The sequence below is a fragment of the Scyliorhinus canicula genome, chromosome 8 (assembly GCF_902713615.1).
Source record: "Scyliorhinus canicula chromosome 8, sScyCan1.1, whole genome shotgun sequence".
NCBI lineage: Eukaryota > Metazoa > Chordata > Chondrichthyes > Carcharhiniformes > Scyliorhinidae > Scyliorhinus > Scyliorhinus canicula.
Genome location: NC_052153.1, coordinates 111,529,190 through 111,542,279, shown reverse-complemented (window position 1 = coordinate 111,542,279; position 13,090 = coordinate 111,529,190). Strand labels below are relative to the sequence as shown.

Below are 13,090 nucleotides of genomic sequence, written 5' to 3'. Positions count from 1 at the left end.
TAGCACCTTCACCCGAGGATTACTCTTACCCTTATCCACATATTCTTTAAAAGTTACAGAATTATGGTCACTATTCTCGAAATGTCCCCCACTGAAACTTTGGTCACCTGGTCGGCCTCATTCCAATACCAGGTCCACTATGGCCCTTCCCTAGTAGGACTATTTACATATTGTTTCAAGAAACCCTCCTGGATGCTCTTTACAAATTCTGCCCCATCCAAGCCTCTAGAACGGAGTCCCAATCAATATAGAGGAAGGTAAAAATTACTCAGCACAACAACCCTGTTGTTTTTACACCTTGTAAAATTTGCCAACATATTTGTTCCTCTATCTCCTTCTGGCTGTTTGGAGGCATGTAGTAAACCCCCAATATTGAGATTGCACCCTTCCTATTCCTGAGCTCTATCCATATTGCCTCGCTGTAATGCTCCCTCAGAGGTATGCTCCCTCAATACAGCTGTGATAGTCTCCTTAACCAGTAATGCAACTCCCCCACCCCCTTTTAAAATCACCTCTTTCCCACCTGAAGCATCTAAATCCTGGGACATGTGGCTGCCAATCTTGTCCCTCCCTCAACTAAATCTCTGTTATAGCAACATCATAGTTCCAAATATTAATCCAAGCTCTTAAGTTCATCTGCTTTACTGGTTATATTTCGAGCGTTGAAACAAATGCACTTCCGACCACCAGTCCCGCTGTGTTCAGCAACTTTTCCCTGTCTGCTCTTCCTCTTAGTCTTACTGTCCTTAGTCTCTCTCCCTCAGTTACTGACCTTCTGCTCTGGTTGCCACCCCCTGCCACACTAGTCTAAACCCTCCCAAGTGACACTAGCAAACCTCATGGCCAGGATATTCCTGCCCCTGCAGTTTTGGTGCAACCTGTCCTGCTTCTACAGGTCCCACCTGCTCTAGAAGAGATCCCAATGATCCAGATATCTGAAACCCTCCCTCCTACACCAGCTATTCAGCCACATGTTTAGGTGCACTATCTTCCTATTCCTAGACTCCCTGGGATGGGGCCTAGAGGTCCTGCTTTTTTAACTTACTACCCAACTCCCTGAACTCTCCCTGCAGGACACCATCACTCTTCCTACCTATGTCGTTAGTACCAATGTGTACCACGACCACTGGCTGTTCACCCTCTCCCTTCAGAATGCACCATGCCCTTCAGAGACATCAACCCTGGTACCGGAGAGGCAACATATCATCCTGGAGTCTTTCTTGTAAATAAATATTTTTTATTCTCCTTTTTCACATTTTCTCCCAAATATACACCCAACAATAAACAATAATCAGTAACAAATGCAATGTCAATCCCCATATCAATAACAATTCCATCCTCCCAATAAACCCCAGACTTTAGCCCGCATGTTAACATAAACAAATGACAAAAAGGAATCAGGAATCACCCATAGTCACTATTAACAGAGTCCCCCCCCCCCACAACCAAATGTTCAATGTGATCCAATTCTCGAAAGTGCATAATGAATAACGCCATGAATTGTGAAACCTCTCCATCCTTCCCCCTCAGTACAAATCCTGGAGTCTCTTTAATGGCCCCAGAAGCACCTATAGTCCCTGTGACAACTGCTCTTCTGCACTCTGATCCTTCCTGCTGAACAACAGAACCAGCCGTGGTGCCACTGATCTGGCTGCTGCTGTTTTCCCGATAGGATATCCCTGCCCCCCCCCCCCCCAATAGTATTCTTGTTAGAGAGGGGAACTCCTTGTTAGAGAGGGCAACAGCCAAAGGGGGTTCCTGCACTGACTGTCTGCCCCTTCCAGTGGTCACCCATCTATCTGCCTGCACCTTGGGTGTGACGTCTCAAAAAACCCTGTCTTTGACGCTTTCCGCCACATGCATGCTCCTAAGTGCATCCAACAGCTGCTCCAACCGATCCATGCAGTCTGGTGAATATTATATTTGGTCCCAACATCCATTGATATTCATTGTGGCCCAATTACAGATCCTTGCGGTACCCTACTAGCCACAGACTGCCAACAATGCGAGATAGACCGGTTTATTCCTATCTGTTTTCTGCCTGTTAGCCTTTCCTAAATCCATGCAAATATGAATTCCAGGATATTGATTCAGTGACAGCTGAAGAACGACGGTATATTTCCATGTCGGATGGTGAATGGTTTAGAAGGGTATTTGTAGGTGGTGGTGTTCCCAGGTATCTGCCGTCTTTGTCCTGTTCCCAGGTATCTGCTGTCTTTGTCCTTCCAGATGGCAGAGATTGAGAGTTTGGAAGGTGCTGTCTAAGGAGCTTTGATGAGTTGCTGCAGTCCATCTTGTAGATGGTGTGCACTGCTGCTACTGTTCCTTAGTGGTTGCTTTGTCCTGGATGGTGTCCAGCTTCTGGAGTGTTACTGGAGCTGCAGTCATCCAGGCAAGTGAAGAGTATTCCATCACACTCCTGATTTGTACCTTGCAGATCAGTGTTTTTCAAACTTTTACCAAATCGGTGGATCTTTTTTTAAATATATTCCCATTTCTTTTTAAACAAGTATAGAAAAGAGTAATATTTTATTTTTACTTTACAAACTATTACTTTAGAGGAGATGAAGTAACTTGTCAAACATATATAATGTCACAATATTTCTTACTGGTTCCACTGCATTACACTATCCAAACATCCAAGTCACCTCCTTCTCTATTCTCACTAAAAGCACTTACTTCCTGGGTTCCAGAGAGTGGCGACAGAAAGTAACGAACGTGCAGGTTTCTTCCACTGTTGACATGTCAGCCGTATTGACTGGCCTGGTTTGATCAGTATTCCTCATCGACAAACTTGGCCTGGCTTCCCTCTCACTGGCCAGTAGCTGCTTCCACCTAGTCACAGATTGCTGACCAGTACTTCTGGTTGTGAGAGTACAAGCAGACGCTATGCCGGTTGTTGAACAGATTGACTACGGAGCCGTAGGTCGCATACTGCCGATTGGTGGCTGGGGACAAGTCAAGCGGCCCGCAGAGGACGAGCACCAGAGCAGAGCTCCAAGCTGGGGCCACCAGTTGGCATCGCATGCCCACGTGGATGCCCATCAGCCCCTGTCCCCACGCCCCCATGCGTGGTGACCAGCACACAGCACAGCCTTGTGCCGCCCCACCCCCTCAAACATTGCAACCAGAGACTGCTCACGGCCGTTGCTGACTTATTTTCACGATGGGGAATGGCACAAACGATCGCTCCGCAACCCTCACGACGCCCATCTGCGGGTCGTGCCGCTGAGTTTGAAAAACGCTGATGTAGATGGTGGACAGAATGTTAAGTACCTAGTGCTGTCCAAACACAAGTTATGTCTGATATGGCGACTATATCATTCTTTTCCAGTTATTAATGCTTCTAGCTCTCTGATTCTACTTTTAAAGTGGTATTATGTGAATGCAGAAAGCAATCAATCATGACTCTAATTTTTGGACCATTAAGCCCTTGCTACCTTTCCTGATTTTATTTTCATGCTTCTTTTCCCCTTTTCAACTTTCACCAACTCATTGACTCGATTTTATTTCCTTCAGTTTGTCAAAATTTATTTCATAATGCAAACAAATACTTTGACTAGACAGTTCAATCCTTTAATATTCACAAAACGATACTGTTAGATCCCTTGCCTCCAAGATGGAATAGCCCTGAAAAACAATACAAGCAAACAAACAATGTTTATATGAGAGAAAATGAAGCAAATTTTCAACTTTGTCATCTGTTTCTTACTAAGCGATTCTTCCCATGCTAATCACTTACCGATGAGGAAGAAACAGCATAGGCCCGCCACTATTTTGGCCTGTATCTTTTATGTGTTCCGCCCAACCTTTGGTAGGTTTGAATAGTCTAGATGGATCTCGTGGTATTTGAGCATCAACCTGGATAGATTTGCAGCATAACAAAGTTTTACATGTTAAACAAGAATACTTCAAAATCAGCTTTTCTTCCCCTCTCCTAAAGAAGGGGTCTCAAATTGAGCTATTACAGGCACTTTAAATCCATAGGATTCTTTTTCAGAGTCAGGTTCTGAAGAAAAGTCACAGGGACTCAAAATGTTAACTGTTTCTCTCTCCACAGATGCTGCCAGACTTGCTGAGTTTTTCCAGCATTTTCTATTGATGTTCATGGATGAATCTGGGCAGTTACATCAGTGGAGAGCAAAGCACAATCCCACGACTCACACATACCGTCACTATACACATTCCTAAGTAGTAACTGAAAACTTACTAATTTTACTTCTTCTGAACGGCAGTTCACTCAGCACAGATTAACAATTGAACCTGGGGCCTATGTAGGTCAATACCACATCAGTAATTTAGTAACGATTGAACCTGGGGCCTCTTTAGCCTATGTAGGTCAATACCACATCAGTAATTTAGCCACTGAGTCATCAAAGATTCAATGATTTATTTCAAGAATGTTGCATTCAAAACTTAGTTAAATGGGCATTTTACCAGTAAAATAATAATGAGTGGGCACAATTAACTTCTTATTTTTTTCCAATCCAAATTACAGATGAAATGTTACTATTTAGGAGGTGTTAGGCAGCATGCTTTGAACCTCATTTTTATTCATTTGGGAAATTAGGCAAAAGTGCTGCCTGCTCACCTACTCAAAAGTACTTTCAAGCCAGTTCTCTCAATATAATCCAGGCTACCTCTTCTATGACATGTGGCTACATTAAAAATATGCAATGTCATCAATATCAAATCCTGCTACTTAGGTTTTCAAATAATTTAGATTCATCTGTTAATCGGAAGTAAATATGGCTTGAGATCAGGATGCTAATCACCGAATCAACCATCAGAAGAACAGTACAGTGTTTTGTGTAGATCATGGTATGGAATAAGAAATATATTCAAGCGACGATACTTTGTATCTGATCTATTCCCCAGTGAGTAGATATAAATTGCATAGCATACTGCTAGATTTGTTTATGATCCTGTAGAATGAACCCTTGGGATTGCCAACAGGTGCAAGGGAATTCCACCTTCCTTGACCCAGCTCTAAACGTACCAGATGCTGGAACACCCAGTTTAGTAACAAGACGACTAAAGTATTAGAACCTTTCTGGCTGTAACACCTAACTTAAAACTGTAAGTATACAGAAAGATAAATATGTTTAACATTTCACTTATGAACCGTCTTTCTTTCCTCCATTCCCTGTTGCAGAATCATTAAATTTTACTTTTTTGCTTCACATCATCTATTCCAATGAACCTTTCCTTAAACAGGTTCTTATTAAACCTTTGCGTTTGCTCCCACCATCCACTTTGGAGATGGAAACAGCGTTGAAAGATTGAGCCTTCACTGGCTGAATTAGTTGCAAAGGTCAGGTTTTCAGTAAAAGACATAGATAAATAAAATAGCATTTCCGTATGATTATAAGATGTAGGAGCAGCCAGCAGTAGGCCATTGGGCCCATCGGGTCTGCTCCACTATTCAATGAGATCATGACTGATTGGATATGATAATCCTCAACTCCATTTTCCCACCCTATCCCCATAATTCTTGATTCCCTTACTGATTAAAAGTCTGTCCATCTCCACCTTAAAATATTTAATGACCTAGACTTAAATGGGCAACCCCTTGCTCTGAGATTATGCCCGCTGGTCCTAGACTCTCCCACCAGGGGAAACAATCTCCCAGCATCTACATTGTCAAGCTCCCTAAGAATCCTATTTGTCTCAATAAGGTTGCCTCTCCAAACTCTTCTAAACTCCCAATGAGTACAGGTCCAGCCTACTCGACCTCTCTTCATAAGAAAATCCCTCTATACCCAGAATCAACCTAATGAATATTACGTCAGTCCCACCCAGCCCAACTTCTTGTGTTCTTATTTTCATACATACAAGAGATTTTTGATACTGAAAATCTCTGTACGGCCCATTACTCAAGGATTAGGGAACATACCCATTAATGTTTGGTGTCGAATGAAACTCGACAATTTAATTTTAGTAGGAGTTACACAACTACCAGCAGGTCGTTGGAACTGAAGTCAATGGCATGTTTTAACAATGGCTATTTAGAGCTTGGCAAATTTTGGCCAGTAAATAGGTTCCAGAGCTTTACTCACAAGATCGCAGTATGAAAATTAATAGAGAGATTTAAAAGAGTTAATTAGGTAGACCAGTGATCTTCTGCCTAAATCACTATTATGTTACTAATGCTACGTTACTGTAGAATAGCATCTCTACAGTGCAGGAGGCCATTCGGCCCATCGAGTCTGCACCAACCCTACCTAGGCCCAACACCCCCAACCTATCCCTGCAGCCCCACCTAATCGTTGGACACTAAGTGGCAATTTAGCATGGTCAATCCACCTAACTGGCACATCTTTGGACTGTGGGAGGAAACTGGAGCACCCGAGGGAAACCCATGTAGACGTGGGAAGAAAGTGCAAACTCCACAATCCACACTGGTATTATTATAGTATTCCCAAATACTGCTGCTCGGTGTTGAAAGCACTTCAATCAGCTGCTCATCCTTTCTTCTTGTAAGCAGCTTTAATACCAGCTGCTTTTAATAGCATTGCAAAGATATAAAGTGATAAAGAGGAAGAAGAGGCATTTAGACTTGGAACATTGTCCACATAAACAGACAAGCTTCCAAGAAGGAAACATTTGCCTCTTGTCTGTCAAAATACAGCCTTGACATGACATTTCTCAGTCCAAAAGCTCATATCTTCAAAATTAACAAAGTGCTGGGTTGAATTTGAACATTCAAAACGAGGTTTGCCTTGGAAGTCAGTCATGAAGTTTCTTTGCTGGGGGAACTAAAGTAACAGATCTCCATCAGATTACATTTTGACTAATCAGCTACAAATGTAACTGGAAGGACAGACAGTTTTAGCTTTATTTTTCAGCCTTTGAATGAGTAGAAATCGGAGTTATCTGCCAGAGCATTACTTCCCTTTAGAAAGTTCAGATCAATGAACAGGGATTAATTAGTGAATTCCAATGAGCCAGTTGTTTTTTCTCATATTAAACACACTATGTTATTAACCTTCTCTTTAAGCTTGGCCAATCTTTTCTCTCGTTCATCCTCTTTCTCTTCCTTTGCTTGTTTGTCTGCTAATTTGCACTCCAACTTTTGAAAATCCTGTATGGTACAAAAACAATATTCACTAATTGCTTTGGGTTTATTTTTATTTCCACAAAATATCTTCCTATTTTCTATCTTTCATGAGAAATTGAAAGCGTTCGAACTGCCAAATTGAAAATATTTCTGTAAAATTTAAGGTGACATATTTTAGGATTACGTACATCTCAAAACGTTCTTTTGAAAATGCAAAACTTTACTCAGAATGCTTTATTAAATAGAGAAAAAGTACAAGGTTATGTTCCCATATTTGACTATTAAAAAATTGAACGAAAGTAGTTTATCATAGCAATAAATATTGTGAAACATTATGAAATATTGTTTATTAACAAGCCTAAAAGACTCACCCTGTCTTGAAATCTGGAGATCTGTCTTGCCACAAGCCACTGTCTTTCTTCTCTTTCTGCTTCCTCTCTCATTTGCGCTTCCAGTTGCAGAAACTCTTCCTTCTCCTTCTTTTGTACAGCACAATCTTTGAGCATTCTCTTTAATTCGAGCCGCTTCTGATTTTCCTTCCTTTGCCTTTTCATTTTCTCTACTTGTTCCTTCATTTTTTGTTCTTCCTCAAGAGCAAGTTCCAGTTCTTTCTGTTTCTTCCATGATTGCAGAAGAGCTTCCCGTTCTTTTCTCTCCTTCTGAAGCTGGAGCTGTTTTGCCTTTTCTTTAGCTCGATAAACTGCATCTAGTTCCTCTTCTGTCTGTACTTGCATCCTCAGCAGCGTCACTTTTTCATATTGTTTCTTTGTTTTCCATTTCTGAATAGCCTGAAAGTTCATCAGAGATTCAAATTAGCAACGATGACAGTCTCCTTCCCAGGGCTACTGGTTCTAATAAGGTGATTTAGGGCTTCATACTGCATTGTAATTTGTTTTTAAAAATTTCATTCGATTTTAAGTATACAACCCAACAACGCAAAACAAAACAACAAAAACCCCTCAATGCCCCCTACAACCCCAAACACCCCAATAACACCCAACAGAAGATCCATTCCCTCACCCCAGCACTAGTAGTTGACTGTAACCAACTCTTTAATGTGCGTTATAAACAAACCCAATCTCTTGTGGAACCGCTCACGCGCACCCCTCAAAATAAACTTGACCGTCTCCAAATACAGGAATTCCATCAAATCCCTCAGCCATACCGAGGCACAGGGCGGAGAAGTTGACCTCCACCCCAATAGGACCTGCCTGCGAGCAATCAGCGAGACAAAGGCCAAAACATCTGCCCCCGTTCCTGTCTGCAGCTGTCAAGTCTGACATCCCAAATTATCCCCCCATGGGTCTGGGTTCCAAATCCATGTGCAAGATCGCTAACATGATGCTAAAAAACGATCTCCAAAATCTCTCCAACCTCGGGCAGGACCATATGTACATAATTGGCGGGACCCCTCCAACACCGCTCGCAAATGTCCTCTACCCTCTCAAACAAGTGGCTCATCCTCAACTTTGTCAGGTGTGCCCTATGCACCACCTTTAGTTGCAACAACCCCAGCCTCACGCACGAGGTCGAGGCATTCAACCCTCCGCAGCACCTCAGACCACAACCCCTCCTCCAGTGCTATCCCCAGCTTTTCCTTCCACTTAGCCTTAACCCCCTCCAAAGACACCCAATCCTTCTCTAATATCCTCCCATAAATCACCAAGATGACCGCCTCCTCCAGCCCCATCACTGTCAACACGAGGAAGGTGGCGTCTCCAGAAAAGTCAGAAAACGTTCTTTGCAAAGTCCCGCACCTGCATATACCTTAAGGCCTACCCCCGTGGAATCCCAAAATTCTGCATCAACTCCTCCAAACTTGGAAACTACCTTTCTAAAAATAAGTCCCTGCTCGTCCCAACCCTGAAAACCAAGCATCTAGCCTCCTCGGTTCAAACACTATTCTCCCGGATCAACATCAACCTCGGTCCTAACCTAAAGTGCTGCTGAAATTGACTCCATATCTTCAGCGTGGCCACCACCACCGGACTTCCTGAATACTTCCCTGGGGCTAAAGGGAGTGGCGCCATTGCCAGCGTCCGCAATCCCAACCCCTTTTAAGAGCCTGCCTCCAACTTCACACAGAAAGCCTCAGGCTCCTGACCCCAACTCTGCACCTTCTAGGCTTTCGCTGCCCAATAATAATACAACAGGTTTCGAAGGGCCAGGCCTCCTGACTGTTGCCCTCTCTTCCTACTCCTTACTACCTTATCTGCCCAAAAAACGATGAAAGAAACCATTCCAACTCCATAAAAAACATTTTCAGCCAAAAGACCGGTAGGCACTGAAATAAGAATAAAAACTGTGGCAAAATATTCACCTTTACTGTCTGCACCCGGCCTTCCAACAATAGGGGAAGGCTGACCCACCTCAATAAAACTCCCTTGACCCTCGCCACCAGGCTCGTGAAATTCAATTTACAAAGCCTGGTCCAATCCCAAGCAACCTAGGTACCTAAAGTGGGTAGTCCCCACTCGAAACAGCAAACCCCCAGATTGGCTCCTGCCCCAGAGGAGACACCAGAAAACACTCGCTCTTTTCCAGATTGAATTTATAACCTGAAAATGCCCCGAATCCCCTGAGCAGCCCCATTATATCCCCCACCGTGGAACCTGGGTTGGAGATGTAGAACAATGAATCACTAGGATACAAAGAAACACTATGCTCCACAGACCCCCATTCACTATCCCCTTCCCCTTATTCCAGCACCTCAGCACAATGGCCAAGGGCTTTATCGTCAGCGTAAACAGGCGGGGGGGGAGGGGGGGGGGGGAACATGGGGCACCCCTGCCGTGTTCTCCCATGTAACTGAAAGAACCCTGAATTCACCTCATTCGTGCACACTCGCACCTTTGGTTCCCTACATCACAATTTGACCCACACCACAAACTTAGGCTCAATCCCAAACCTCTCCAACACCGCAAACGAATAGCTCCACTCTACATGGTCAAAAGCTTTGTCCACATCCAACCCCCTCCCCCCCCCCCCCCCCCCCCCCCGATGGGGAGAGCACCACATTTAACAAATGCCGCACGTTCGAAGACAACTGCCTACCCTTTCCGAAACCCATTTAATCTTCCCCAATCACCTGTGGATGGCAGTCTTCCAATCTAACTGCCAGCACCTTGGCCAGGAGTTTGACATCCACATTTAGCAGAGATATTAATCTGTACGACCCACACTCCACCAGGTCCTTATCCTTTTTTTAACAACATCGAGATGGATGCCTATCCTATCGTCTCCGGGGGTACCCTCTTAACCACAGCATCTTCGGACATTTCCACCAACAGCAGTGCCAGCCTGTCCAAAAAGATTTAATAAAACTCCACCGTGAGCCCATTAGACTCCGGTCCCTTGTCTGTTTGCATCTTCCCAATCACCGCCCGAACCTCCTTGATCTCCACCTGCTCTTCCGGCCATGTCCTCTCTTCCTCTCATGCCCCATCCCCCCCAAAAACATCCCTCATATCCGACTCGTCCCCTGGGGGGTTCCGACCTATACAACTCTTTATAGAACTCCCCAAATGCTTGTTCAACTGCAGTGGCGCCACCACCAATTCCACTTCCCCATTCTGAACCCGAACAATTTCTCGTGCAGCCGCCTGCTGGCGGCGCTGGCGCACCAGCAAGTGACTGGTCTTCTCCCCATATTCATACACTACCCCCTTCGCCCGCCTTCTCCATAGGCAGAAGGTCAAACCGTGCCTGCAATTTCTTCTTCCGCACCAGGAGTTCCAGAGAAGAATCCTTCGCATACTTCCCATCCACTTCCAGAATTTCCTCCACCAGCTGTTGCTGCTCCTCTCACCTCCCTGTCCACTTGAGCTTTAAACAATATGATCTCGCCCCTCACCACCACTTTCAGCACCTCCCAGACCACTGTGGGCGAGACCTCCCACAATCCACAGATGCTGCCATCGTGACCTGTTCTCCAGGTCCTCCACTTTGGCTCTCAGACCTTTGTTACTCTCTTGCACCTTCCACAGTTACTCACCAATCAAGGTGAACTTGTCACTATGCCGCAACAATGCCTCCCCCATCCCCTTCAACACCTCTCTTTGCTCCAGCTGTCGACATCTTTCCCAGAGCCTCCTCTATCAGGGCCAGGGTATCTATCACCCACCAACTTTTTCAGTGAGGCCATCATTCCCTTTTGATGCCAATCAAAATGTTTGGCGAACTGACGCTCATACTCCACCACCATCACTTCAAGCTGCGTGTCCGTTGTAATGGCTGTGGCCCCACCCGACGAGCTTGCTCCCACCATCTTTCCCCCCACAGAATTCCGTACTGAACCCGAGCTCCCAAGGTGAACAATCGCTTGCACCTTTTCACCCCGTATTCTTCTTCTGGGGTCTCAACATCCTTTAGTTGCTGTAACTTTTCTAGAGATCAATTACACAAAACGTTCCCCACCCACCCCAAATCTGGGTGAAAAGGGCTAAAAACTAAAACTCTAGCAGGAGCCACCCAATTTGCGACCTCCACATACATGTCACCACATGAACTCCATTATAGTATAATCTCAAATAATTTCATTCTGAATGCCAGGATTTACACAAAAGCACGACAGTACTGAGCCTCTGATTTTCCCTTTCTGCACAGAATTCCGTACTGAATTCCACAGGTTCCCTCATGGTAGAGTGAAGGTGTGAGCCTAAATTGCACCACTAATACATTGAAGCTCTACTTGCTGCACTACTGAAATGGATATGTTATGATTTTCATTTTATTCTATGCATTTCTTAGTTTCAAAATCAACAGATAAATTAAAACATTAGCTTGCTACTGAATAGGAAGTATAACTATCTCAACAGAACCAAAGAGAGTTTTCTGTGTGCAGTGAATCCTTCCAGAAAGAAAGGGGAAAAGAAACTGAGCTCCTAAATTACAATTCTACTCAACACTTATAAATATTCTAACCAAATATTTCCATATCCTACCTCTTTCTGCCTCTCTTCCAGAAAGAGAAAGTCTTGGTACCATTGCACATGCTGCATTATATCCTCATGGGTCCTCCCAACCAAATACTGCAAAGCTTCTTCAATGAATGATGGTTTTCCTTTGTGTTTTATCCAGACTTTGAGAAAGTTATGATGGTCAAAATCATCCCAGCCACCTTGGCGTCCAGTCTGCTGAAGGAACTGATCAAACTCAGCAATTTCAACCAATACATTGTCTGGACCAGATTTAATTGATGCTCCTTTTGCTACAGTAGTCTTGGGTGTCATGGTTATGGTTGGAGTCTGGGCCCATACTTCAATTTTTTTTTCCACAGCTGAAATTTCCTGAGTGGTAGTCTTTTCTTCCTTCAGAAATTCTTTGTATCTTAATTAAAAATGGAACAGAAAACATGTAACAAACAACGTGGATAATGGGGAACCTGTGGATGTACCAAAGCATTTGGATAAAGTGCCACAGCAAAGATTACTCAACAAAATAGCTCACGGCGTTGGGGATAACATATTAAAATGCATAGGGGATTGGTTAATGAATAGGCATGAATAGTTCATTTCTGGGTTGGCAAGATGTACAAGCATACCGTAGGGGTCAGTGCTGGGGCCCTAACTATTCACAATATATAGCAACGACTTGGACGAGGGGACCAAATTCATGGTTGCTAACTTTACTTATGATACAAAGATAGGCAGAAGAGTAGGTTTGAAGAGGACATAAGGAGTCTGCAAAGAGATTAGATAGGTTAAGTGAGTGGGACAAAATGTGCTATAATGACTATAATGTGGCAAAATGTGAACTTGTGCACTTTAGCAGGAACATTTGAAAAACAGATTATTATTTAAATGGAGGCAAATCGCAGAATTCCAAACTCGAAGGAACTGGGTGTCTTGGTACATAATCTCAAAGTTAGTATGCAGTTAGAGCAAGTGATTAGGAAGGCAAATGTAACGTTGTCAGCCATTGCAAGGGGAATATACGGTAATATAAAATTAAGCTGTGCACTTGAAGGAGACACATGCTGAGTGAGGCACAGCCAGGGTGGGAATTGGAACTTGGTAAGTTAGGGTAGTG

General features: G+C 43.9%; 1 protein-coding gene across 3 annotated transcripts in view; it reads right to left on the bottom strand.

Annotated features, from left to right (window-relative positions):
• Nucleotides 1-3,509: 3,509 nt before the first annotated feature.
• Nucleotides 3,510-13,090, bottom strand: part of LOC119970446 (coiled-coil domain-containing protein 112) — a 49,756-nt gene continuing 40,175 nt past the window's right edge. For all 3 annotated transcript variants that reach the window (XM_038805063.1, XM_038805065.1, XM_038805066.1), the window contains exons 6-10: nucleotides 12,004-12,388; nucleotides 7,432-7,848; nucleotides 6,989-7,084; nucleotides 3,743-3,861; nucleotides 3,510-3,630 (exon numbers count right to left, since the gene is read on the bottom strand). In XM_038805063.1, the coding sequence (XP_038660991.1) occupies nucleotides 3,600-3,630; nucleotides 3,743-3,861; nucleotides 6,989-7,084; nucleotides 7,432-7,848; nucleotides 12,004-12,388 (1,048 nt within the window). In that variant the 3' untranslated portion in view covers nucleotides 3,510-3,599. The remainder of the gene's footprint in view (nucleotides 3,631-3,742; nucleotides 3,862-6,988; nucleotides 7,085-7,431; nucleotides 7,849-12,003; nucleotides 12,389-13,090) is intronic.